The 23,050-nt window shown below is 47.4% G+C and overlaps 1 protein-coding gene across 2 annotated transcripts in view; it reads left to right on the top strand.

The window, feature by feature from the left end:
• The window catches only part of CAMTA1 (calmodulin binding transcription activator 1), a 913,233-nt gene that overhangs the window by 432,205 nt on the left and 457,978 nt on the right, over window positions 1-23,050 (top strand). For both annotated transcript variants that reach the window (XM_055083802.1, XM_028487894.2), the window contains one exon: window positions 6,746-6,881. In XM_055083802.1, the coding sequence (XP_054939777.1) occupies window positions 6,746-6,881 (136 nt within the window). The remainder of the gene's footprint in view (window positions 1-6,745; window positions 6,882-23,050) is intronic.

The raw sequence follows: 23,050 nt of genomic DNA, 5'->3' as shown, positions 1-23,050 counted from the left end.
AAAAAAAAAAAAGGGTATCCTCTTCCCCACTGAATTGCTTTTGTACCTTTGTTGAACATAAATTGACCATAAACATAAGGCTTTATTTCTGGGCTTCATATTCTATTCTATTTTCTATCTTTATGTCAATACTATACTGTCTTGATGGTTGCAGCTTTATAGTAAGCTTTGAAGTCGGGGCTATAAGTCCTCCAACTTTGTTCATATTTTCAAAATTGTTTTAGCTATTCTAGGTCCTTTGTATTTCTGTATACATTTTATGATTTTTTTTTCATTTTGTCCATGAAAAAAACCAATCTTAAAATGTATACAGAAATACAAAGGACCTAGAATAGCTAAAACAATTTTGAAAATATGAACAAAGTTGGAGGACTTATAGCCCCGACTTCAAAGCTTACTATAAAGCTGCAACCATCAAGACAGTATAGTATTGACATAAAGATAGAAAATAGAATAGAATATGAAGCCCAGAAATAAAGCCTTATGTTTATGGTCAATTTATGTTCAACAAAGGTACAAAAGCAATTCAGTGGGGAAGAGGATACCCTTTTTTTTTTTTTAAACAAAAGGCACTGGGACGATTGGATATCCATGTGCCAAAAATCAACTTAGGCCCTTACCTCACACCATACACAAAAATGAACCCGAATGCATCATAGACGTAAATGTAAGAGCTAAAATTATGAAACTCTTAGAAGAAAATACAGGGAAGATTTTTGCAACCTTGGGTTAGGCAAAAAGTTCTTAGATATGACACTTAAAGCATGATTCATAAAAGAAAAAAATTGATAAATTGGACTCTACCAAAATTGAAACACTTCGCTCCTTAAAAAAAGCAATTAAAAAAAGAAGAGTCATAGATTGGGAGAAAATACTTGCAAATCACATATCTGATGAAGGACTTGTAACCAGATTTTATGTAAATAACTCTTACAACTCAACAAGAAGAAGACAAACAACTAAATTAAAAATGAGCAAAAGATTCAAGTAGACATTTTATCAAAGAAATTACATGAATTGCTAATAAGGACATGAAAAGATGCTCAACATCATTAGTCATTAGGGAAATGCAAATTAAAACCCTACCACACACCTACTAGGATGGCTATAATCCAAAAGACAGACAATGCCAATTATTGGGGAGGGTGGGGAGACTTTGGAATCCTCATATATTTCCAGCGGGAATGTAAAATCATGCAACCACTTTAGAAAATAGTCTGGCGGTTTTATTTTTATGTGATCAGATGTACATATCTTTCACACATTGTTGCTAGATTTTTGATCATGTTTAGGAAAGTTTTCTCCACTTTCAGGTTAGAGGAATTCACCTGCATTTTCTTCTAGAATAATGTATGATTTTATTTATTGCATTTAAATCTCTGGTCCACTGGGAATTTATGCTGCTTGTGAGATGTGAAGGAGTGATTCAATTTTATCTTTTTTTCCACATGCCAACATCACTTATTAAAAAGTCAGTCTCCTCCCACTGACTTGAGATACCTCCTTCACTGTATACTAAATTTGTGTATGTAAGTGGGGATAGTTCTGGATTTTCTATTCTGTTGGCTGTCTATTTATTTGTATGACAATTCCATACTTTTTAAAATATAGAGGCTTTACAGAATGTGTTAATAGCTGGTAGGGCTAGCCTCTAAACCTTGGTGCTCTTTATTGGATTTTTTCTGCCCGGCCTTGGTGTTTTTTTTCCCCTCCCAATAAATTTTATAATAAATTTTTCTAGACACAGAAAAAATACTCTGCTGGGATTCTTGTTGCCATTATGTTACACTGATAAATTAACTTTGGGAAGATTGACATTTTTATGATCCTAACCTTTTCTAACCTTCTTCATTTATTGAAACCTACTTTTGTGTCTTTCAGATAATTTTCGTTTTTCTCCTTAGGTTTCGGGAATTTCTTATTATATTTATGCCTAGGTATTTCATTTTCTTTTTCTCTAGTAAATGGAGTCTTCTGTCATTCCTTCTGTCTCTTTTATTTGTGTGTGCGTGCACATGTGGGTGTGTGTATATGACACACACACATAAGCTATTATATAAGCATATATATTTTATTCATTATGTATCTTAATTTTATACCTGCTTGTTTACTTTTATAATTTGCAGCAGATTTTCCATTGGTCCCATGATCTTTTTACCATATTGCACCGAGTGTTACTGGCTTTGCTAACTATTAGTTTCTTAGATTAAAAGGTTTCTTGCCTAGAAACCTCCCTGGTTAGAATGAACCTCCTGGTTGTTCACCTTTTTTCCCTTGACATTCCTCTCCCTGCTGCAATGGAGGACTTGGATTGTTTTCCCGAGACCCTCTTACACTGTCAGCCTTAGTTCGGCTTCTCTCAGAAGGAGGTCCTGAGATGAGGATTTCAGTACAGGCAGTTTATTTGAGAGGTTGTCCCAGGAAACAACAGAGGGGGAGTATGAACGTGAGAGAGGAAGGGGAGGCATACAAAGAAAGGGTATTTTTTTTTCCCAGCGAGTCACCACAGTGGGTGACTGGAGCTTGTGCTCTGGGAGACCGTACAGAGTACCCAGAGTTAACCTAACCATGGGGCGAGGAGGTCTGGATGGCTTCTGTGTTATCCCAACCCGGACGGGAAGTGAGGAAGGTGGAAAGCCCCCCACCCAATCCCTGTCCATTGGGTGAGGGGTGCTTTCAGGGTATCAGGGTTCACCCAGCCAGTAGAGCAGAACAGGAATTCAAACCGGGACTGGCCCCACAGTCTACGCCTTGGAGGAAGCTCTGGAGAGTCATAGTGACTCCAGGTGAATCCTGCACAGCCATTTTCTGGCTAGAAAGGCTTGATTTCCTCATCTTTATGTTGGGGATGGTAATAATACCTACCTCGTAGGGTTGCAGTGAGGATGAAAAAATGTAGGTTATAGACACAGACATAGATATAGAAACAGATGTAGATACAGATGATATAGATAGAGATACAGACATAGGTGTAGACATAGATGTGGGTGTAGATACAGATGTAGATAGAGACATAGATGTAGACATAGATGGAGATATAGATGAGATATAGAGACATAGATGTAGATGTAGATAAAGGTATAGATACAGATACAGACATAGTTGTAGACATAGATATTGGTGTAGGTACGGACATAGATATAGATGTAGATAGAGACACAGGTGTAGACAGATATAGATGTAGACATAGAAGGAGATGAAGATACAGATGTAGATGTAGACATAGATGTAGGTGTAGATGTAGACATAGATGTAGATGTATATATAGACATAGATGTAGACATAGATAGAGATGTTGACATAGATGTAGCTGCAGACATAGACACAGGTGTAGACATAGATATAGACATATTGGAGATACAGGTGTAGATATAGACATGGGTACAGAAGTAGATGTAGACATCGATGTAGATATAGACATAGAGATGTTGACATAAATGTAGATGTAGACACAGGTGTAGACATTGATATAGACATAGATGGAGATACAGATGTAGATATAGACTGGATACAGATGTAGTTGTAGATATCGATGTAGACGTGTAGATATAGATGTAGATGTAGATGTAGACAGAGAAGCAGACGTAGGCCACACGTGGCGCGCTGCCCCCGGCGCTGGCAGTAACTGGGAGCTGGTGACATTGTCGTGTGGCCGGACTTCCGTGCCTCCTCCTTGCAGTTGCCGTCACCTTCTGTCCTCAACTCCATTCCTGCCTCTTTGCTCTTCTCAGATGGGCGCTCCCTTTCGTGCTGTCATGAAACTTATCAAAGCTCTCCCCTGACGGACCCCCTCTCGCGCGGTCTGGCCCACCTCTCCTTCTCCCCAGGGCAGCGCTCTGGCCCCCTGCCTTCCTCGGATCCCTCCCACCAGCTCCGACTTGCTCTTGACTGTGCTCTGGGAGGTGGCGCCGCCTCACTTCCTTTGCATCGTGGGGCACGTGGGCCCCTCTGCATGCAGCCTGTCTGCCTTTCCCTTTGCCATTCTCAGGACCCGTGAACTGTGCGGGGAGGGACCTTCCCCCATCACGCAGAGCAGAGCAAGTTCTAATAAAATCCGAGTGGCGGATTAAACACTATTAGGTTGCTCATTATTGCAAGTTAAAATGATGATTCCATTTATTAAGGCCATTTAAGTCGGACACTCTGGTTCCCTGTGGGATTATGTCCTACTGAAAGTGTTGGATGACAGGGCCCCTCACGCTCCCAGAGCGCAAAGGGCAGGTCACCAGAGGAAGATGGGTTTCCTCGGGTGGGTGCCATTGTTATTTGACTGTGGATATGATGGTGTCTGGGGGCGTCCCCTCTCTCTGGGTCATACCGTTTGTGATCTGTGGACAGTTGGCCTGAAGACGCTGCTGAGGTTCACTGACGGTGTTTAGGCAGGGCAAGAGGATGGAGCAAATCACACCTCCTGTCTTAGCTCACAAGAAGCTGGACTGGATTAATGTCCTGTCTTCTTTAGCAGATGAGTATTCTGGGGCCGAGGGAGTCCCTGCAACACTCTCGTGGGTGTCTTCCTTCCTGTTTGGAGGGGGCGAGACAAGCAGAGCCCGTCTCTTTGATCAGACGTCTTCCTTTGCTTATTCCTTGGACAGTGGCTTAAGCACAGCCGTTGGACTTCGGGGCCCTTCTAATGGGTCTTTTAGGGAGCGGGGGGACTCACAGCGCTCTGAAGATTGGCTGCCTGCACCTCGAGCCGGGCTGAAGTGGAAAGGGGCCGGCATATTGGGGGCCGGATTCCAGCCCACCTGCCATTCAGAAATGAAAGAGAACTGGAAGGTTTTCAGTGCAGACTCGTTAAGTGCGAGACAGATACCGTCAGGTGACAGGTTGTGACAGCGCACGGAGCTGCTTCCCGATTGTTTTAGCCGGCGCAGACTTGGGGAGGAAACCAACACTGACACAAACCAACTGCACGATGATTGGCAAACAATGAAGTGTTGGGAGCCGCTGCTGAAAGTCGATAATTTCCCATGGAATTGCTGTTTAGTCATCACCTGGCCGCTGAATGACACAGCCCGGCTGGGTGGGAACTACCATTAGCTGCTGTCAACCTGGAGCGATTTTATTTTTCCCCTACAGACAGTGGAATAGTAAGACATCAATAGCCAACGTTCTGTGCCCAACTGTGAAGCGGCCCATAGCTCAAAGGAAAAGAAAAGAAGGGAATGGAGGCTCTCGCCCCAGCCCCGGGGAAGACTGGCTGCTTGCCTCCTCACCTCTGCCGCAGCAGTGAAACAGGAGCCTGCTTGCATCAGAAGGAACCTATCTATGAAACAGAAACAGAATCACGGACATAGAGAACAGACTGGTGGTTGCCAAGGGGGCGGGGGGTTGGGGGAGGGATGGAGTGGGAGTTTGGGGTTAGCAGATGTGAGCTGTTATATATAGAATGGATAAACAACAAGGTCCTACTGTACAGCACAGAGAACTATATTCAATATCCTATGATAAACCATAATGGAAAAGAATATTTTAAAAAAAGAATGTATATATATGTAGAGTTGAATCACTTTGCTGTACAGCAGAAATTAACCCAACCTTGTAGATCAACTGTACTTCAATAAAAAATATATTGATTAAAAAAAGAAAAAGAAGACACCACTTCCTTTGCCTTGTTTGTGTCAGGAGCTCTCTCACCCCGGCTAGGAAGGAGCTGGAAGGCCTGTGTGGTCCCCTGGGTGTACAGATCACTTCCCTTTCCTTTTTCTGTGTTGAGCCTTCAGGTGGAGAGCGACACGGCTGGCTAGGGCTGGTGCGCCGTGTCTTGTAGCTTTCGGGGCATCTTCCTTAAAGGATGGACCTGCCCCCAGCTGCTGGAGCTTTATTCTGGAAGGTTGGCCATAGCACGTGCCCTCAGCTGCCAGGGGAGTTTAGTTCTTTGTCTCCTTGGCGTCTCCAAACCAAAATTTGTCACCGCTACAGCTATACGGATGAGCGTAAACATCCTCTGCTCTTTGTGGTTGACGCTTGGGGGTCTTCTAGGGAAATTCAGGATTCTCTTTGTTCTTTTTAAACGGCACAGAGAACGGCCATCCCACTCTTAGCATTTAGCAAGTGGGTAACTATTTTTCTAAGATATGGTGGTCGTGGACCGAATAGACAAATGTACCTGGCAGTGCTGAGCCCTTTCACAACTGAAGCCCAAATGGGAAAGAATCAGGTACTTAGCCTGCTTGGGAAGAAGGGCAGTAAGGCTCTTCCACATCCAGCAGGAATCTAAATGCAGGCAATGAATCGAGAGCGTCTGGCCTCAGCGACTCGTTTTTCCATTGGTCTGTTCTTAACATAGTCATCTAGTGTCTGCGTTAAACTTATTTATTTACTAATGTTAGGTGATGGATTAAAAGATGTGCAGAAAATCTTTCTACAAGAGATAAGATATTGCCGGCTGCCGTAACACTCCCGGCACTTTTTGCTTTCTTTCTGTTTTTCCTACTTTTCAGGGCAGAGCTCGGGCTCCCACACCATATATCCTGATTAGATAGTGGATATTACTAAGGGGATGTTTTTTAAGCCTATCATTGACACATTTAATTCATTAGGTACCAAATCCACAAGCAAATTTTGCCTGGCCATAAAACATGGTTAATCCAGGGAGCTGCAATAAAAGGTGAAAAATTATGTTCCAGCAAATGTGGAATATTGCTCTTCTGTAGAGACTTTTACTGGTCTACGATATCTTTCTTCATAAATTTTTCTTCTGCTCGGTTCTCTCGGTAACTTAACCATTTGTTGTTTCCAGACCGCAGAATGGCTCAATGATCCTCTACAACAGGAAGAAAGTGAAATACAGGAAAGATGGGTATTGCTGGAAAAAGAGGAAAGATGGGAAAACGACCAGAGAGGACCACATGAAACTGAAGGTCCAGGGAGTAGAGGTAAAGAGCAGACAAGGCTCTCTTGTTCTACAAATGTCATTTCTGGGCTGCAGTAGGATGGAACTGCTTTCGAGGCATTTGATGCCAGGCGCTTCTTGTCAACAGTATTTTGTTGGTCAAGACCCTGTTTGTCGTCTTTCTTTTTTCCTAACTTTTTACCCTATAGTCACCATTTAAGTTTTCCCTGAAACCAGATGTAACTAAGACGCTCCTGTTTCTTGAGAGTCATTGGTGTACAGGTTGGGAGGAGCAAGATTCTTGCAGAATCACAAGGAGCCTCCGGTGCCTTGAGCGTCTGGGAGGAAAGAGGGAGCTGTGTAAGGCACCTCCCTCTTGAGGTGGCCACGGACGCCTCTGTTGAGCGGATCCCATGGGAGTGGTGACCCCCAACCAGAGCCTGGCTTCCCTCTCTCTATTGACAAGCCCTTCCATTTCCCTCTGGGTGTTGCAACCTCAGGGAGCTCACAGGTATTAAGGATAACAAGGTGTGTTGCGGGGCTGGGACCGAGGTGGGCACAGTAGAAGGCATCTTGGCATGTTGTGCAAACTTCAGTTTGTGGGAGGACAGGGTGCAGTCTGGTTTCCTTGGTATCGTCCTGACCCCGCGTGCTCTCACTCTGGAGGAGCCATGGAGACGTCCCCCGGTTCCTCTTTTCCATTGTTTGAGGGCCTGAGCCATGTGTCCCAGCGGGAGAGAGAGGGTGTGAATTGTGGTGCATTCTTGGCCAGTGAGTTAGTGAGCACCCACTTCTCTGCTTTCCTTGCTGATCCTTGTAAAGGATCTTCCCCGGGGGTATGGCAGCTGCCGTCTTGGGCCAGGAGCTGGGAAGCTGGCTGTGAGCCACCTGGGACTTCACAGTGGTCAGAGAGGGGGCTGCCAGGGTCCGCTGGGGTGTTGGGTCCTCCAGAGTGTCAGGATTGATCTCCAGGACCCACTCGAGTTCAACGGCTCACCCTCCACGCTGACGTTCTTCGTGACGCACTTTATCATTATGACGCACTTTATCATTATGACTTCTTCCATATTAATCATGTGCTTTCACGGCTGTTAAAAATAGCATCCAATGGCTTTTATTATATTGCTCCACAGAGAGAGATAACTTGTGTTTTATGCTTTTGCGTTTTTTTTTTTTTTTTTAAACACCTAGTAACAATGCTTTATGATGATGCACAAAGAAAAAGGCGGGATAGGAGAAATCCCAGTTCCCTGTGTTCTCCTGGGCTCAGTGTTTGCACAGCCTGATAGAAGCAACTGCAGGAAACATTCCAATGCAGATTACCAGAACGTGCTGCTCCAGACCCAACTCCAGGACTGTGACTGGTGATTGTGCAAACAGATTAGCCATTGCTGCCGAAACTGAGGGAGGTGGGGCTTTGCTTGCATCCCCCTAGACGGAGGAATAGATAGACGGTGAGAAGTGGGGGAGGGGCAAGTGAGGGGCCACTCGTGCCCCGAAATTCACACCCAAACCTCGGCCATCGGTCCCCATGCCTGTGGGCCTCTGGTATATTTCACCTCCGTACTATGTAAATCAGGAACTTCTGGTTGTAAGTAACAGCAGGGTGGGATTCTTCCTCAGCAGCAGCCAAAGCCCGGGGGGGGGAAAAAAAAAGCCACAGTGTTCCTTTTCTTCCCTCCTGTTATAAATTAGAAGTCACTGGATGGAATCAGAATGATTTATGGTTATTCTTCTTAGGCCATATTTATGTTCGGAGTTACTCCTGGCTTCCTCACTTGCAGTCTAACGTGTAGACATGTACGTGAGGGTGGCCTGGACCCTCAGACCACCCAGTGCAGGGTTTCCATGACTTCCTGGGCCTGCGCGCGAGCAGGGCAGTGGGAACGGGGGGCGGCCTTGGAGGAACTTCAGCATCAACTCCAGGGGTGTCTTTTCAGGTTCTTGGAGAGGGAGGCCCCAGGTGGGTGTGAAGCGTGGTGGCCGCTCCCGTCGCGCTTGGGGAGCTGTCCCATCGAGCCGATCAGCAGACGTTGACTGTGGCCCCTGCTCTGTGCAGGGCCCTGTGGTGTCTACTGAGAAAATCGGAGCCGTGTTCTCTGCCCCAGGGACTCGCATTCAAATCGAGGAGGTAGCCATGTCCATGCCTACAAGTCCTGAACAGTACTGAGGAGTACAGAAGGCTGAGCGTTTAAGAGACGTGTCCTGGGAGTTCAGAGTGGGCTGGGCTGGTCAGAGAAGCTTCGTGGGTGAGATGGGCCATAAGTTAAGCTCTTAAAGTTGGGGAGGATTGTGTGTGTAACGTAGTGTTTCCTAGCCTACGTTTCTCACTTAGCCTTTGGATTCTGCGATCCCCTCTTCCCTTGGAACTGCTCGGTAGTATTCACGTGCATAAGCATTTGAATCACTCCTTGGTCGGTGGGCTTTTGGATCCTTTCCGGTTTTCCACTGTTACGATGCTTCCGTCAACGTTCTCATCCACGTCTGCTTGTGCACGTGTGCAACGCAGACCTGGCATCGCTGGGTGTAGGGTCAGAGTAGTTTCAGTTTAACTGGATGCTGTCAAATGGCTCCCAAGTGGCTGTGCTAGCTCCCTGCCCACCAGCGCTGAGAATGACCATTACTTCCGCACCCTCTCGCACGCTGAAGGGTGAAAGATGATACCCCGTTCAATTTGCACCTGGGTTTTTCTTAGTTATTCGTGGGGATGAGCTCATTCTCGTGTTCATGGATGTCCTTTGCTGTGGATTGTCTACCATGGGCATGCTTTTTAAACAGCCCCAAAGGAAGATTTCTCTGGCAAGAGCAGCCCCACAGCTCACCGACGTTTCTCCTGCATTTGCTCTGACCTGGACCAGGGGCTGGGAAGCCCAGTTGTCATGCAGGGGACAGTAGGCAGGTGGTCCTTCCCACCCGGGAAATTGCAATGCACATACACGTGGGTTTTGCATCTCACAGGAGGAGGGGGGCTTCCCAGTTTGGACTCTGCTTCCTTCTTCAGTGGATTCAGTCAGGTGGTTCCCGTTGACTTAGTACACACATCATGCCAGGTACGGCGCCAGCCAGCTACCCCTACCGCTGGGTGAGGCAGACGGTCCTGACCAGGGTCTTGGAGCTGTGATTTTCTACCACTCCGGCTGGTTTCCTCAGTTCGAGGGCACGATAGATATTTGGATCTACCATTTAACATATCACATGCCGTAAGCCTTCCCTCGGGCCAGGAGAGCTTCCAGCCCTGTTTGTGGAACTGCTCAGAGGTCTGGCTTCTTTTGTTCTCAGAGGCTGAGGCCCTTGGTACACACGGCAACTCAAAGGCACATTGATTTTCTCACCCAGGCCCAGGATGCGGGCAGCCGCTTTGGAAGCTGACGAGCTCTCAGGTCCGTGATTAGCTGTCTTGTCTATAAGCCAAGGAGAAGCCAGCTCAATAAGGTTTCCTGGGATGACAGAGGTTGGCAGGGAGGAAAAAGAAGGTGGTTGCGATGTCAACGTTTCATGAGATGAAATCTCAGCAGGCCTGAAGCGGGTCCTGCTCTCCAGGTAGATTGATGCCTGCTTACCTGGGGCCCGGGGTGTGCGGGGAGAGGGCCTCTGGTCGGTGGCGGGGGGGGGCATTTCCTGAATGCAGAGAGGCACACCTGCTGCCCCTGTGTCTCCAGGAGCACCACGCCATGTGTCGGATGAGCTGGGTGAAGTCAGCCCGAGGGGATGCTGTTCTTCGGGCCAAGCTGGAAGAGTACTTTTCAAGTTCATGGTGCTTTTCTCTGGCACCAGAAGCTTGCGGGGCTGTCTTCTGCCCTGTCCTCACCCCCCTCTCCTGAAAGCGCCGGGTGTCTCAGCACTTTCACTGCTGGGTTCCCATGACAGGAGCCACCCCTGGCCACAGGCTTACGAATGTCCTGTACGCCATCTCACACTCGACCCTTCTCAGAACATCCAGACCAGGTACATGTTACCACACCCGTTTCATAGACGAAGAGATGGCACCTCGCGAGGGCTTCTCTTGCCCCACATCCTGCCAGGAATCAATGCAGAGCTGGGACGTGAGCCAAGATCCGCCTGGCTCTACAGTGTGAGCACTTGCCCTGGGCATTCTGGCGGGGTTTTGGGTCAAGTGCAGCACATACCCTTCGTTCCTCAGCCAGCTGTTGGATGCACTGGGAGAGGTACCGAGGATGCAGTGACGTCAGCAAGAGGGCTCCCCTTCTCATGGGGACAAAAAAAAATCAAGCGCGCAACTTTAACACGGGCTCGTGAGGGCTGGGACGGAAGAATGACAAGGCTCTGGACCAAACACATAGCAGGGGCGCCTAGGGCAGACTTGGTCTTAAGAAACGACATACACGCAGGGAGCCAGGTGCTGGTGAGGGCTGGACAGTGAGTGGGGAGGGATGGAAACGAGCGCTGGGCAGAGACAGAGGCTGCTGAAAAATAGCTAACGTGATTTACAGCAACAGGGGCCCAGAACTGTGACGTGTTAGCACCTCTCTCAGCCCTTTGCAGACCAGACACTCCCCCCCCCCACCCCCGCCCCGGGGAGGAGGCTCTCTGCCCTGATCACAAGGCGTGCCTTGCCGTGACGTCCTGCCTTTGGAACCAATGTGTGGCCATTGCACAGAAGCTGTTGGCTTGACTGTGGATAGCATGGACAAAGGCATCCTTCCCCACTGAGCCCGTTCCGAGGTAGACTGGTACCCCCTGGCCTGGACCATCTGCCCGGCAGAAATGCCAGCCATTGCCTCCGACCAGAATTTTCAGCAGTGAAGAGAGAGTTTGGTTTTGCTGACCTGTTTGTGCTGCCTGAAAGAATGAAAAGCTGCTTTGACTTCTCAACTAAGTGCCTGAAAGCTCAAAGCCCCGTCTTGAATGTGGAAGTGGCAGGCAAGGTTATGTTTTTGGACGTGGCCTCATTAGAAGTGATATTCTTTATTTGGACACTTAGGCCACGTATTAAGAAGGAAAAAAAAAAGCACCTCTTTTAAAAGTAGGAATGATATTGTAGTTACCGCATTAGGAATTAACAGGGCATGAAATAACTGTCTGCCTCATGGCGATGTCAGATCATTTCAGCTCTGCTTGCAGCCATAAGATAAATAGGTATCTTGCTTGCAGCTGATGGGAAATATTTAAAATAGCCAGCCACAAACATGCATGGTGCCCAAATTGGGTTTGGGAAACAGCAATGAATAGATAAGGGGTAAATAAGCGGGCTGATGAAACAGCTGAGTGTGGCAGAAGCTCACAAGGGGTCAAGTGAGTCTGCGTGTTGCTACTCTGTGCTTTTAAACAGAATACAAATTTTTTGCTTTCCGTAAACGATCGTGTAGCTTTGGTCTGTGGATGTCTTATTTCACCCCGTTCTTCTTCAGACTTGTCATGCGCCCACTGGTCTACACTGTATAATGTGTTCCTTGCTCAGAACCTCTTTTCCCCACGTCTACATCGAGGCTGTGTTAGCCTTGTAACTTCTGAACCGTCTAGGGCATCTTCCCTGATCTTCTACAGTCAGAAGAAATTATCCCCTGTCTTTCATTGCCGTAGCACTCCGTCTGTACCTTTCCTGAAGAGGTGTTCCCTTTGACTCTATATGAGCTCTGTCCAGTTCAACAAACGTAAATTAAGTATCTAGTGTTTTCTAGATACTAGAACACCTCTAGCTGGTATCTAGATACTAGGTGATCTGTTAAGCACAGGATCTAGAGAGGCAAGTAAGACAGAGCATCCTTTTTTTAATACTGTTTTTAAAAAAAAATTTATTTATCTATTTATTTATTTTTTGGCTGCACCGTGAGGCCTGCAGGATCTTAGTTCCCCAACCAGGGATCGAACCTGTGCCCCCTGCATTGGGAGCACAGGGTCTTAACCACTGGACCGCCAGGGAAGTCTCAGGAAAGAGCATCCTACTTGGGAAACTTTCAGACACATGCAACTGGTCATTGCAACATGATGCGGTGATTGTTGCCGTGGAGAAATGGTGTTAGAACGAACTTGTTTCCCTCTCTGAGGACAGGGTCTGATCAGTCACCCACGGGAACTCGTTCTCAGCAGTGGGATCTGCTGAAGGACCCCCTGCCTTCACAGGTGCCCCTCATCTGAGCCTCAGCCCAGACCTGCCATTCAGGCACGGCAGCTTTTTTATCCCTACTGGTCCCATGTCTGAGGCTCGAACCCAGGTTCAAGTCCAGTCCCGGCCACCCCTCCCGTCCGGTACCGAGAGCTCTGGTCCAGGTGTCTGGTCTCATGACTCCAGTGCAGGGAGCCGGTCTGTTTAGCAGCAGCTCAGAGGGTCTCCCAGGGCTCTCTTCTGACTTTTAATCATCTGAATTTTTGTGCGGCGTTCTGCTGGCACGCGAACACGTTAAAACTTAATCTCCTGTTACCTGGGTGTGTTGTGGTGGTATCAATTCAGGAACTCAAATCCACAGTCTTTCCTTAATTTCTAACTAGCATCCCTGGTGACATGGCCCTACACAATTCATATGATTAAAATTTTAACTAATAAATAACATAAGCTACCGACGTTTTAAAGTGGCAACAAGAGCGCCCTGTCCGTTCACAGTCCTCTGGCTCGCAGTGGCCCTGCCAGGTGCTGGTTTTGCCTCTCCTTCTTCAGGCTTCCTGCTCCCTGACCACAGCCAGCTAGTGACAGCAACAGCAAGGATGGTGTGCGTCACTTAGTGAGCACCTATTGAATACCTGGTCCTGTGCCCATCACTCTGTAAGCATCACCTCATTCAGTGACTTGGCAGCCTCCCTTTTGGGTAGGTACTGCCCTTATCTTCATTTTCGCAGCAGTAATTCATTTCCAGGAGGTTAAGAAATGTATCCAGGGATACCTAGCTGGTTAGGATCAGGGCCAAGATACCGTCCCAGGTCTGCTGCTTCCAAATTCCCAGTTTCCTCATCACTATTCCTCATTGGCTTCCAAAACACCTGGATCCCCAGAAGATGTGTTCTTGGTCCACAGGGTGCTGGGAACGAAGGGTTTAAGATACGGTACTGAGCACCCAAGCCCGGGTCCAAGTCAAGACTGGGGATCAGGAAAGCCTTTAGGAGAAGGGATGGGCCCCCTTCTGGCCACTGGGCTGCCCTTCCTCATAACTCGAACCAGTCAAAGAGGAAAGAGCCCCTACCTCACTGGGCCTCCAGCCCAGGCACCTGGCTCCCTCAGGCCACCAGGGACTGCGGAAGGCCTGGATGCCCCTTGCCAGCCACTTCTGGGGTTGGGAGTTCGTCCTCCAACACTCTGAATACCCTGCATGACCTGCCTTAGCTCTGATTTCAAGTCCTTTAGGAGCCTCTTATATTCCCATGTCAACCTCCGCTTAGGGATAACAAGTTATGTTCATTTGCTCCCACAACGAACTGCCCATTTCCATTTGTCCTGAAGCTACAGCTTTCAAGCTTCCAGGATATTCTCACTCTGGTGATAGGGGTCTGTGTGCTCACTCCCCCTGTGTAGGGTTGCCAGATTTAGTGTGTATGCAGACACACACACACACACACGCACACACACAACACACACCCATACACATACATGAGAGACAGACGCCCAGTTACATTTTAACTTGAGTTAAACAGAACAAAAAAAAGATTTCTTAGTGCAAGTATGTTCCATGCAATTTTGGGGATATACTTATACTAAAATTTTATCTGTTGCTTCTCTGAAGCTCACATTTAGTCCTGTATTTTATCTGGCCACCCTCCCACCATCAGAGCAGTTTCCTGGGAGTCTTTGCAGACAGAGATTTGGCTGCTTGGGTATTGGTCTCATTGAAGACTTGCGGAACTGAGTTGGTTTCTCTCCAGACGCATTATTGATGCAGGAACCATAAAAACAAGGACAGATACCGGCCCCGGCTTAGGAAAGAAAGCCTTCGTGGCAGTTAGCTAGTGAAGCCACGTGTGGCCAGGCCTGGGCCCCTCCTGCCCTCTCTGGGAAGTGAGTCGTGGGAACCTCCTCTCTCACTAGGTCTGCCGAAGCCCAGGTTCCATGCCCTTATAGGTTGCTGCCTCGAGGAATGCAGGCCTCCTGCCAGTGGTGTTTGGAAAGCAGCTTGTTAGTGAAAGAGGCGCCAGGAAGATTTTGAAAGAAACACGTTTGTAATTTCTGCCTTCCTTATATCTCTGGTAGATTACAACATGTAAAATACTTTGCGGTTTCCTTTGAAGCTTGATTGCAGCCTTCTTGAGCTAGAAACTCCCCGTGAAGGTGGAGCCACAGAATGCCAACTTGGTATGCTGAGCTTGTATTTAATTTTATCATAGCAGTTTCTTCATATCATTGCAGATTAGCCCACGAGGACATGAATGGAAATTTTAGCATATTCAATTACAACGGAAACCCTTGAACACCACTGTCAAAATTCACCCAGGGCCTTCCTCTGTTTGGGCCTCCACATGCAGCAGGCACAGAGATAGACATTACCCAGGCCACACAACCTTGATTTTGTAAGCATAATTTGTGGCCTCGTCTGGAAGGTGGGCATGCCTTTTAAGAACATGATATATCTCCTATCCCGCCTTAGTAAATGACCAGATTTGGTTGTTTGCGTTGGGTAAAGGATGTCTCTGGCCTTCACTTGACTGAATAATAAATTATTGATCTTCTGCACATCTTTCAATTCCCTAACATTGCTGGAGAAATTTACTTCTGTCATCGGTAGCTGCGGCTTGTCTCTGATGGGGCAGTTGTTGCTCAGAGGGTATGAATCTCCAGCCTTGTCCTAGAAGAGTCACACCTGGCCCCCTTCAGTTGACACCAACACAGGAAAGGTATTGTGGCTTGCAGAGTAATCAGGCCCGCGTCACTCTGTCTGTCCCCGCTTCCCACAGGCCAGCAAAAACCATGGGGAAATAGAGGAGCAGTGAAGGGCTTTTGTGCTCCCGGGAGCGGGGCAGAGAGAAGCATTACTGCATAAATGAAGGACGGAGCAGCCATTCACACAGCTGCTGGGGTGGAGGCTGCTTCGATGGCTGCTGGCTCTTGTCACCTGGTTTCTTGCGCGAGTTTGTTGGGGTTTCTGACTGCTAAGCTGCTCTCCGCTTGCCCTCCCTGGATGCAAGGCCAGAACTGTAGATGGAAGGCAGGTGATTTCATGAAAGAGCACCTTTCTGGTTCTTGAGTTTTTCTTCCAGAGAGATGAAATGACCTTGCATTTCCTCTTTGTTCTTCTTAATTCCAACACCTTGTAGTGCTGTGTGCCCTTCAGGGTTTGCCTCTCCTTCTTGTTGCAAAACTCCTGCAAAAGCTGAGAGCTGCACAGACACATATGCAGTCACATGGCCGCTTGCTCCCCACCGTGTCCTCCATCCGTCAGCAGCACCAGCCCACCTGGGAGCTCATTAGAAGGGCAGAGTCTCAGGCCCTGCCCCGGATCCCCTGAATCCAGATCTGCCTTTTGATGCGACCCCCCTCCCCCCACGATGCAGAGGCACGTGCATTGGGAAGAGATCGACACATGCCATCCTCTTGCTGTTGGTGGGGTCCTCCCTTGGTGACTCAGTCCTAGGCAGGTGGTTTTTCTAATCTTATCTTAAGAAAAAAGTAAAGGAAAATTTTACAAGTCAGTCTGGCAATTCATTACTTGACTCACAGCATCTTTTAAAAATATCTCACTGAAACCTCCGATGTTTGAGCCTGTTATTTCTTATTCTACCCTTGGCCATGCAGGGGAGAGAAGAGCAGGTCTCTGGAAGCAGAGCACACAGTGAGGCTGACAATGGCTGAGCAGCTGCCTCAGCTTCTCTCCTCCAGGTGAAGTAGCCCTGCTCTCGCGTTGATCCAACGTCCCCCCCTGTAGCCCAGTGCTTGGCAGGGTACCTGGTACACAGCTGTTGCCCAATAAACACTTTTTGAATGAATGAATGAAATGATGTATTTCTTCTGTGACGGGCTGGACAGTACAGGGATCCCCCACTTTTCGAAAGTTCAATTTACACCATGTCGCTTTTACAAAAGACCTATATTAGCACCTGTTTTCACTAACCGAAAGAAATCCAAAGCCAATTTTCGCTTTTAGGAAAAAAGGCGAAAATAGTGTTCAGCGTTGGTTTTGCAGCAGCTGTAGTAGAAGAGACTGCGCCCCGAGTGGAAGCAGTGACCCCACCAAGCTTCTTACCCCAGGACCACACTCAGCATCTCAGCATCCAGTCACCAGAGCTGTGACGTGGGTCTGAGCATCTGTGCTTTATCTCCGTTTACTTTGTGCTTTTCTTACGTGTGTCCTGAGGTAACTGCTTCTTTGCCTGATACCATTTCAACATGCAAAAGGTTTCATAGGAATGCTTTACTTTCGGAGAGCAGGGAAACCTGTAAACAGTTTCGGTTTTGCTGGCCAGAGGTCCCCATGGCAACTATTGTAACGTGAAAGCAGCCATAGGCTATGTAATTAAGGAATGGGTGTGACTGTGTTCCAATAAAACTTTATTTACAAAGACAGGCTGGGGGCCAGATTTGGACCGTGGGTGTATTTCGCCGACCTCTGTTCTAGGTTACAGCAGCAGGTTCTAGAAGGAGCAGGGGGGTGGGGGGCTGGTGAGAGATGGCAGGGGATGATTAAAGACCGGCCACAAACCCTCTTATGGACTTGAATCTGAGCACTAGTGTGTCCTAGGACTCATGTTTGCAACCTGACGGTATTCACACTTAGCTTATAATTCTGCGAGGAATTAACAGTTTTTTGCACAACACGCCGACGGTCACATTAGTGTTGTTAGTTGTTTTTGTCTTGGCGAAGTTAGGGTCTCTCCTTTCTCTTGACTTTTAGTGGCAATCTGGCTTATTCCACGGGGCATGGGATAATTGTTCTCCATCTGAAGAAACTAGGCAGAGCCTCCTGCAATGGGCAGCTTGCGGGTGAAAGCTGGGAAGCTTTGTCTTGTCCTTGTCTCCCACGAGCCCAAGGCACTGCTCCATGGCGCTGCAGAGAAGGCGGGCAAGTCCCGGTGATGCGCTCTGAGCTCCCTTGTCCAGGGACAGCTGAGCCAATGGTGTGTGGCCTTGCTGAGACCAGGTGGGTTAAAGGATCAGGATCTCGCGGAAAGAGAAAGGCGGTACCACCTGCATCTTTGGGCTCAAAGTGCTTTGAAAGCAGCCTGGATGTGTTTGACGTGCCAACGTCCCCCTAGAACAGAGGCCGTGGGGAGGGTGCAGATGGTATTTGTCCATGTTTAAGTACTTACATGACAGCAGGAGAAGACCAGGGACTTTCTCTTTCATCTTGGATCCCACGATTTACATACAGGTTTCTGATGAATGCAAGAGGTAGACATTTATTACAAAAGTGTAAGAAATGTTGACTCTTCCCGAATTGATTATTTAGAATTTATTTTATTAAATACTCGAGGTGGCGTGTGATAAACTGAACCACTGCTGGTCTGCAGCCTAATGATTCATGTATCTGCGGCGGTGATAAGGAAATCAAAGACTCGGTTTGCCATTTCAGGGGAAGAATATGGATTATTATTAAATCCGGAATGGGCCTCTTGAGAAGCCTTCCTTAAGGGAACACATGTATCAATAATTTCTTCTTCATACAAGAATCCTAATGTTTATGGAAACATAAATTCTAAGCAAGTGGCTGTGGGTTTTTTTCCTCCCTTTGCCTCCTTCCATCCTTTCCTTACGGATGATGTGCTTTTATCCCTCAGTTAGCGTCTACTGTTTACAGTCCTTTAACGTCTGCGTCTTTGTTTTCCCATTTCTAATTCTTAATGCCAAAAAGCTCGGCTGAGGTCTAGGTATTTCAGCACATGAGATGCTGGCGGAGACCACGATAGCGCCCCCTTTGCTTGAAATTTCCTAAAAGGTTTGATAAATCTTGGAGGGCACTATGAGTGCGTATTAGACCTCAGAGCTCCGATGGGGTGTAGGATGTTACCCTGAGCCCATTCTTGCAGAAGCCAGCAGGCAGCCAAGCTTATCTGGTGGGCTGCATCTGTAGGACAGCAGGTGGGAAGCCCTGGGACTCCGCCCCTTCTTAGGTGACAGGGGCCCAGGGAGCGTTAGCAGACACTGCTGAAGGCAGCGCAGGTGTGGCCATCCGGCCGTCCCTGCAGGACGGATAAGGGAGAAGGAGCTCCCAGGCGACGTGCGGCAAGGATGACAAGTCCACACGCCTTGTGGTGACATTTCGAAGGTATTAGCATTGTCTCGAGGTTCAAAATACTCCATGACTTCTTTCTCTTTCCAGAATATTAGACAGATGGTTAAATACCATAATCTTTTCCGTAGGAGACTGTGGGAAAAGACATTGGGAAACCCCAAGAAGCCTTATCTCCCCCGATTCCTTCCGTGCACCGCAGTGCGGCCGAAACGCAAGCTTAGCCCTTTCTCTGGTGTGACGCCCGGACTCTGATGTTTTACTTAAACCCCTCATTTTGCTGTGTGTTTTTATACATGGAATTAGACCTAATTGTCAGTATAATGCCGTATTAGGTTCCGTTTCCCCAAAGAATCCACACTGAACTAACTGCTCAGCAGTGATTTCTCACAAACAGGATCTGCTTGGCTTTCCCCGGGAATAATCAGTCCGGGAGGAAGTGAGTTTGCTGCTGACCTTTAATTCCTTAATAGCTGTGAAATAGTTGAAAGAGCCTTCGGTGACAGCCCGCACCTAAGGGTGGGTGTAAGGAAGCCCCCCTGGTCTCCTTACGGCGGGGCTGGGTTTGGTTGCTCTGTTCTCATCTAGTTCCCGGCCCCCGGCCCTGACCCCCGACCCCTGACCCCTGACCCCTCAGCACTCCCCTGAAGAGGGTGGCGGTTTGGACGATGCTCCTGATTCCCTGTTTGTTTGTCAGCTTCCGTCTCTCCAGCACCAAGCACCGCGGGGACTCAGTTCGTATTTCCCAAACGACGGCAGTGAACGTGCAGGGGAGCTAGCCCGTCGATTTCAGGTTCCCGACGGGGGCGGTGGTCTCCCCTTCCCACGGGCTTGGGGTCAAGTGCGGCAGCCTCGTGCTGGCTCGAAGAACCGTCACATTTGCCTTTTCCTGAGAGGCGGTTCAGTAGTAAACGTCATGGAGGTAGCTTCCCTCCCAAATGAATGAACACCTTCAGATGTGATATGAAATGTCTGGAAATGCAACGCAGCACGGCATTTTGGCCGTGTATATATTTTTTCCTTTCGCAACACCTGGCAATACAATTTTCTGGCTAAATGCCAGATGAGTGTGCGCCTCATTATGTATAGTAACTTCGTCTCTAACTTTTTTCAGCCCTCCAGATGGAAGCACGGGATAAATCTGGAGAGCTGGAGAAGGGAAATGAAAATAAATGCACTAAGAAATAAAGAATCTGTTTTTTATACTTTCTTTTGCAAATAGTGTTTGCAATGACATATTGTGAATGGACTGAATTATAACAAAAACAGAAATGAAACAGAGCTCGGGGCGGGGGGGTAGGAAGAGCAATTGTTACATTTACTTTAACTGATATAATGCAAAGGAACGCTTTTTACACTCAATTAGTTTGCACATTGTGTTGGACACAAACCAGAATGTAAAACATTTTTGGGTTTTGTTTTACATGATTAAGGGAGTGAGATGAAATAAATTCAGTAAATTACCCTCCTTTCCTTTTTGGTCTGCGATATTTTTGGTTTGTTTTTCTCCACCCCTGATACTGAGTGAATGGGGGTGGGGGGGAGCAGGGGCCCCCGACCTCTGTTCCCAAACAGGATGGTCCTTCCAAAGATCAGTGGGTTTTCAACAGAGTTCCTTCCTCTACCTTAGGGCCATCTTTGGCTGCAAGAACAAGGTTACGAATCAGAGCTATTTACATTTGGTGTTTGATCGTATTTTGTGCTTTGACTATCAGAAAAGGATAGCAAGCGTGATCGAGGCTAACAGATGTTAACAAGCATTTAGGCAGCAGAAGTATTTCCAAGGCTGTGTGTTTCAAGATCCTTGTTTAATTTATTTTGCTTAATTATCCTTTCTTGCATTTTTAATGCTCCTAATATGATAATACTAAGGATTGCAGTATGTGATTATGCAGTGCTCATTTTAATATATGCTAGATGCGAGGGGAAATGTGGGTTGATGTCGGGATCAGATAGACTTGGGGGACCCAGCCCTGTGCCTTCCTGAGTTCAGCTCTGTCTCCTGCAGGAGGGGTCCAGGAAGGGACTGGGTCTTCTCTGCAAATGATGTAGAAAAGCGTTTCTCAAACTTTAATGTGCATACAAGTCCCCCAAGGATTCTGATTCCGTTGGTCTTGGAGGGGGGCCCCGAGATGCTGCATTCAGAGCAAGTTCCCAGGCGGTGGTGAGGCTGCTGGTCCTAAATCATACTTGGAATAGTGAAGATGGGAAGACATCAGGGAGTGAAAATGACATCGGTTGTATCCCACAGGCTGCTGAAAAACTAGTACCCCCTGCTAGTTGAAAATAACCAACACCCACTGACCGAGCCATGCCTGGGGCACAGGGCAGTTTGCGCTGGGCTCAGAAGCTGTGGTCAAGGGCCCTGGTCCAACTCCCATCTTTTCAAAAGATCATCTTTGGTTTTATATGTGTAAAAGGAAAGCCACACCTGTGGTGAACTCAGTGATTCTGTGTTTTATATTCAAAACCACAACTACTAATAAGAAAACAAAGGGAGAAACTTGTTAGGTATAATATCCAATTATAATTATTTTTATTCCAAAAGGCATGTCAAATAAATAATGCAGTGTATGTTACTTCTAGAAAATGCAGCAGCATTAGTTAATTTACATAAATTATACAACTCATTATCTTTGTTTATAAAAAGCCTTAGCAATATTTTGGCTTATGGATCTAAAAGGGGAAAAAAAAAAAATCTCAGATTTCAGTTCAGTGTAATTTTCCTTTCCTGCACAGTCACCTTTTTATTTGTTTACAGAAAGAGCATCTGTTTGACAGATCCCCTTAGGATTACTGCCCTTTCCTCATGATGAATGGAATGCATTAAGTCTTAGTTTTGTTTATAAAATGCCAAATAAATACAAGTGAGTTAATCCAAGCATCCAGAGAGAATCCTGAGCGGCAGTTGTGGTTTCCTCTGCTGGCTTTGTCCGAAGCCGACACCGACACGCACGCCTGCAGGGTGGGTAGGGGGCTGCGGGGACCAGGGAGCAGGGTTTCCAAGCCTCCTTCTCGTCTTCTCTGCCGGTACGTTCTCCGGCAGCTTGGGTTGGGTGCCGGCGTGCCGCCGGTGAGCAACTGGACCCTTCCTGGTGTGCGGTCCAAACCAGGACCTGGGTGTCACCCCTGAGCTCCTGAAATGTGCCTGGTCCCAACTGCAACATGCTGGACGTGTAAAACACACACTGCCTTTCCGAGACTTAGCATGAAAAAAAAAAAGAACGTGTTAAATAACCCATTCATATTTCTATTGATTACATGTTGAAATATTTTAAATATCTTGGCCAAATAAAATATATCATTAAAATTAGTTTTACCAGCTTCTTTTTACTGCTTTACCATTGCTACCAGGAAATTTAAAACGTGGCTTTTATTGTCTCTCCACTGGGCAGCTCTGGGGCTATCCTATACTAACCAAGAGGCTGGGCCCTGGATTAACTTTGAGCACGCTCATTGTTTAGACTCTGCTTCTACTCTTCTCCCGGCCCTGCATCAGACTTTGACTCGTAATCAGAAACTTGGGATGCGATGCAGTAGAAAGGGTCGGTCTTGTTTGATGGTGTGGCTGGAGATTTGAGGGACACGTGGGAGAAAAACTGATACAAGAAAATTGAGCTCTTTTCTTTCAGTGGTGCTTTGGTGCTTCTAGCTTAAATATTAAAGCCTTTGCCTGTGGATGGAGGAGCCCAGCTCCCAGGCTGTTTCAAGTGGAAAAGGATGAATCCTAACTTCTCTTGCTCACGCTGACCCATCAGAAAGGCAAGAGAAAAGGACTGCCCCACGGCACGTCTGCGGAACCAAGGCGCACATGCCAAAGGAGGGAATGATGGACACCGTTTCATTCACAGGGAAACCCGGGCCCTGCCAGGCACCAGGATGTCTGGACTTGTGGCATCAGCATGTTCAGAACATAACCCAACACCAGCAGGCTTCTGGCTGAGACCACTGTGGGCTTCACTGCAGGCAGAGCCTAGGTCCCTGAAGCCCCAAGCACACCCCTGCCGGGTCCAGGTGAAGCTCTTTGCCTTCGTAGCATTTGGGAGGTTAGAGGCAAAGTGATTTCTATCACTTTTTTTTTTTTTTTTTTTTTTTTTTTTTTTTTTTT

Source organism: Physeter macrocephalus, chromosome 3, assembly GCF_002837175.3.
Source record: "Physeter macrocephalus isolate SW-GA chromosome 3, ASM283717v5, whole genome shotgun sequence".
NCBI lineage: Eukaryota > Metazoa > Chordata > Mammalia > Artiodactyla > Physeteridae > Physeter > Physeter macrocephalus.
The sequence above is the reverse complement of the archived record's forward strand: the minus strand, read 5'-3'. Positions and strand labels throughout refer to the sequence as shown.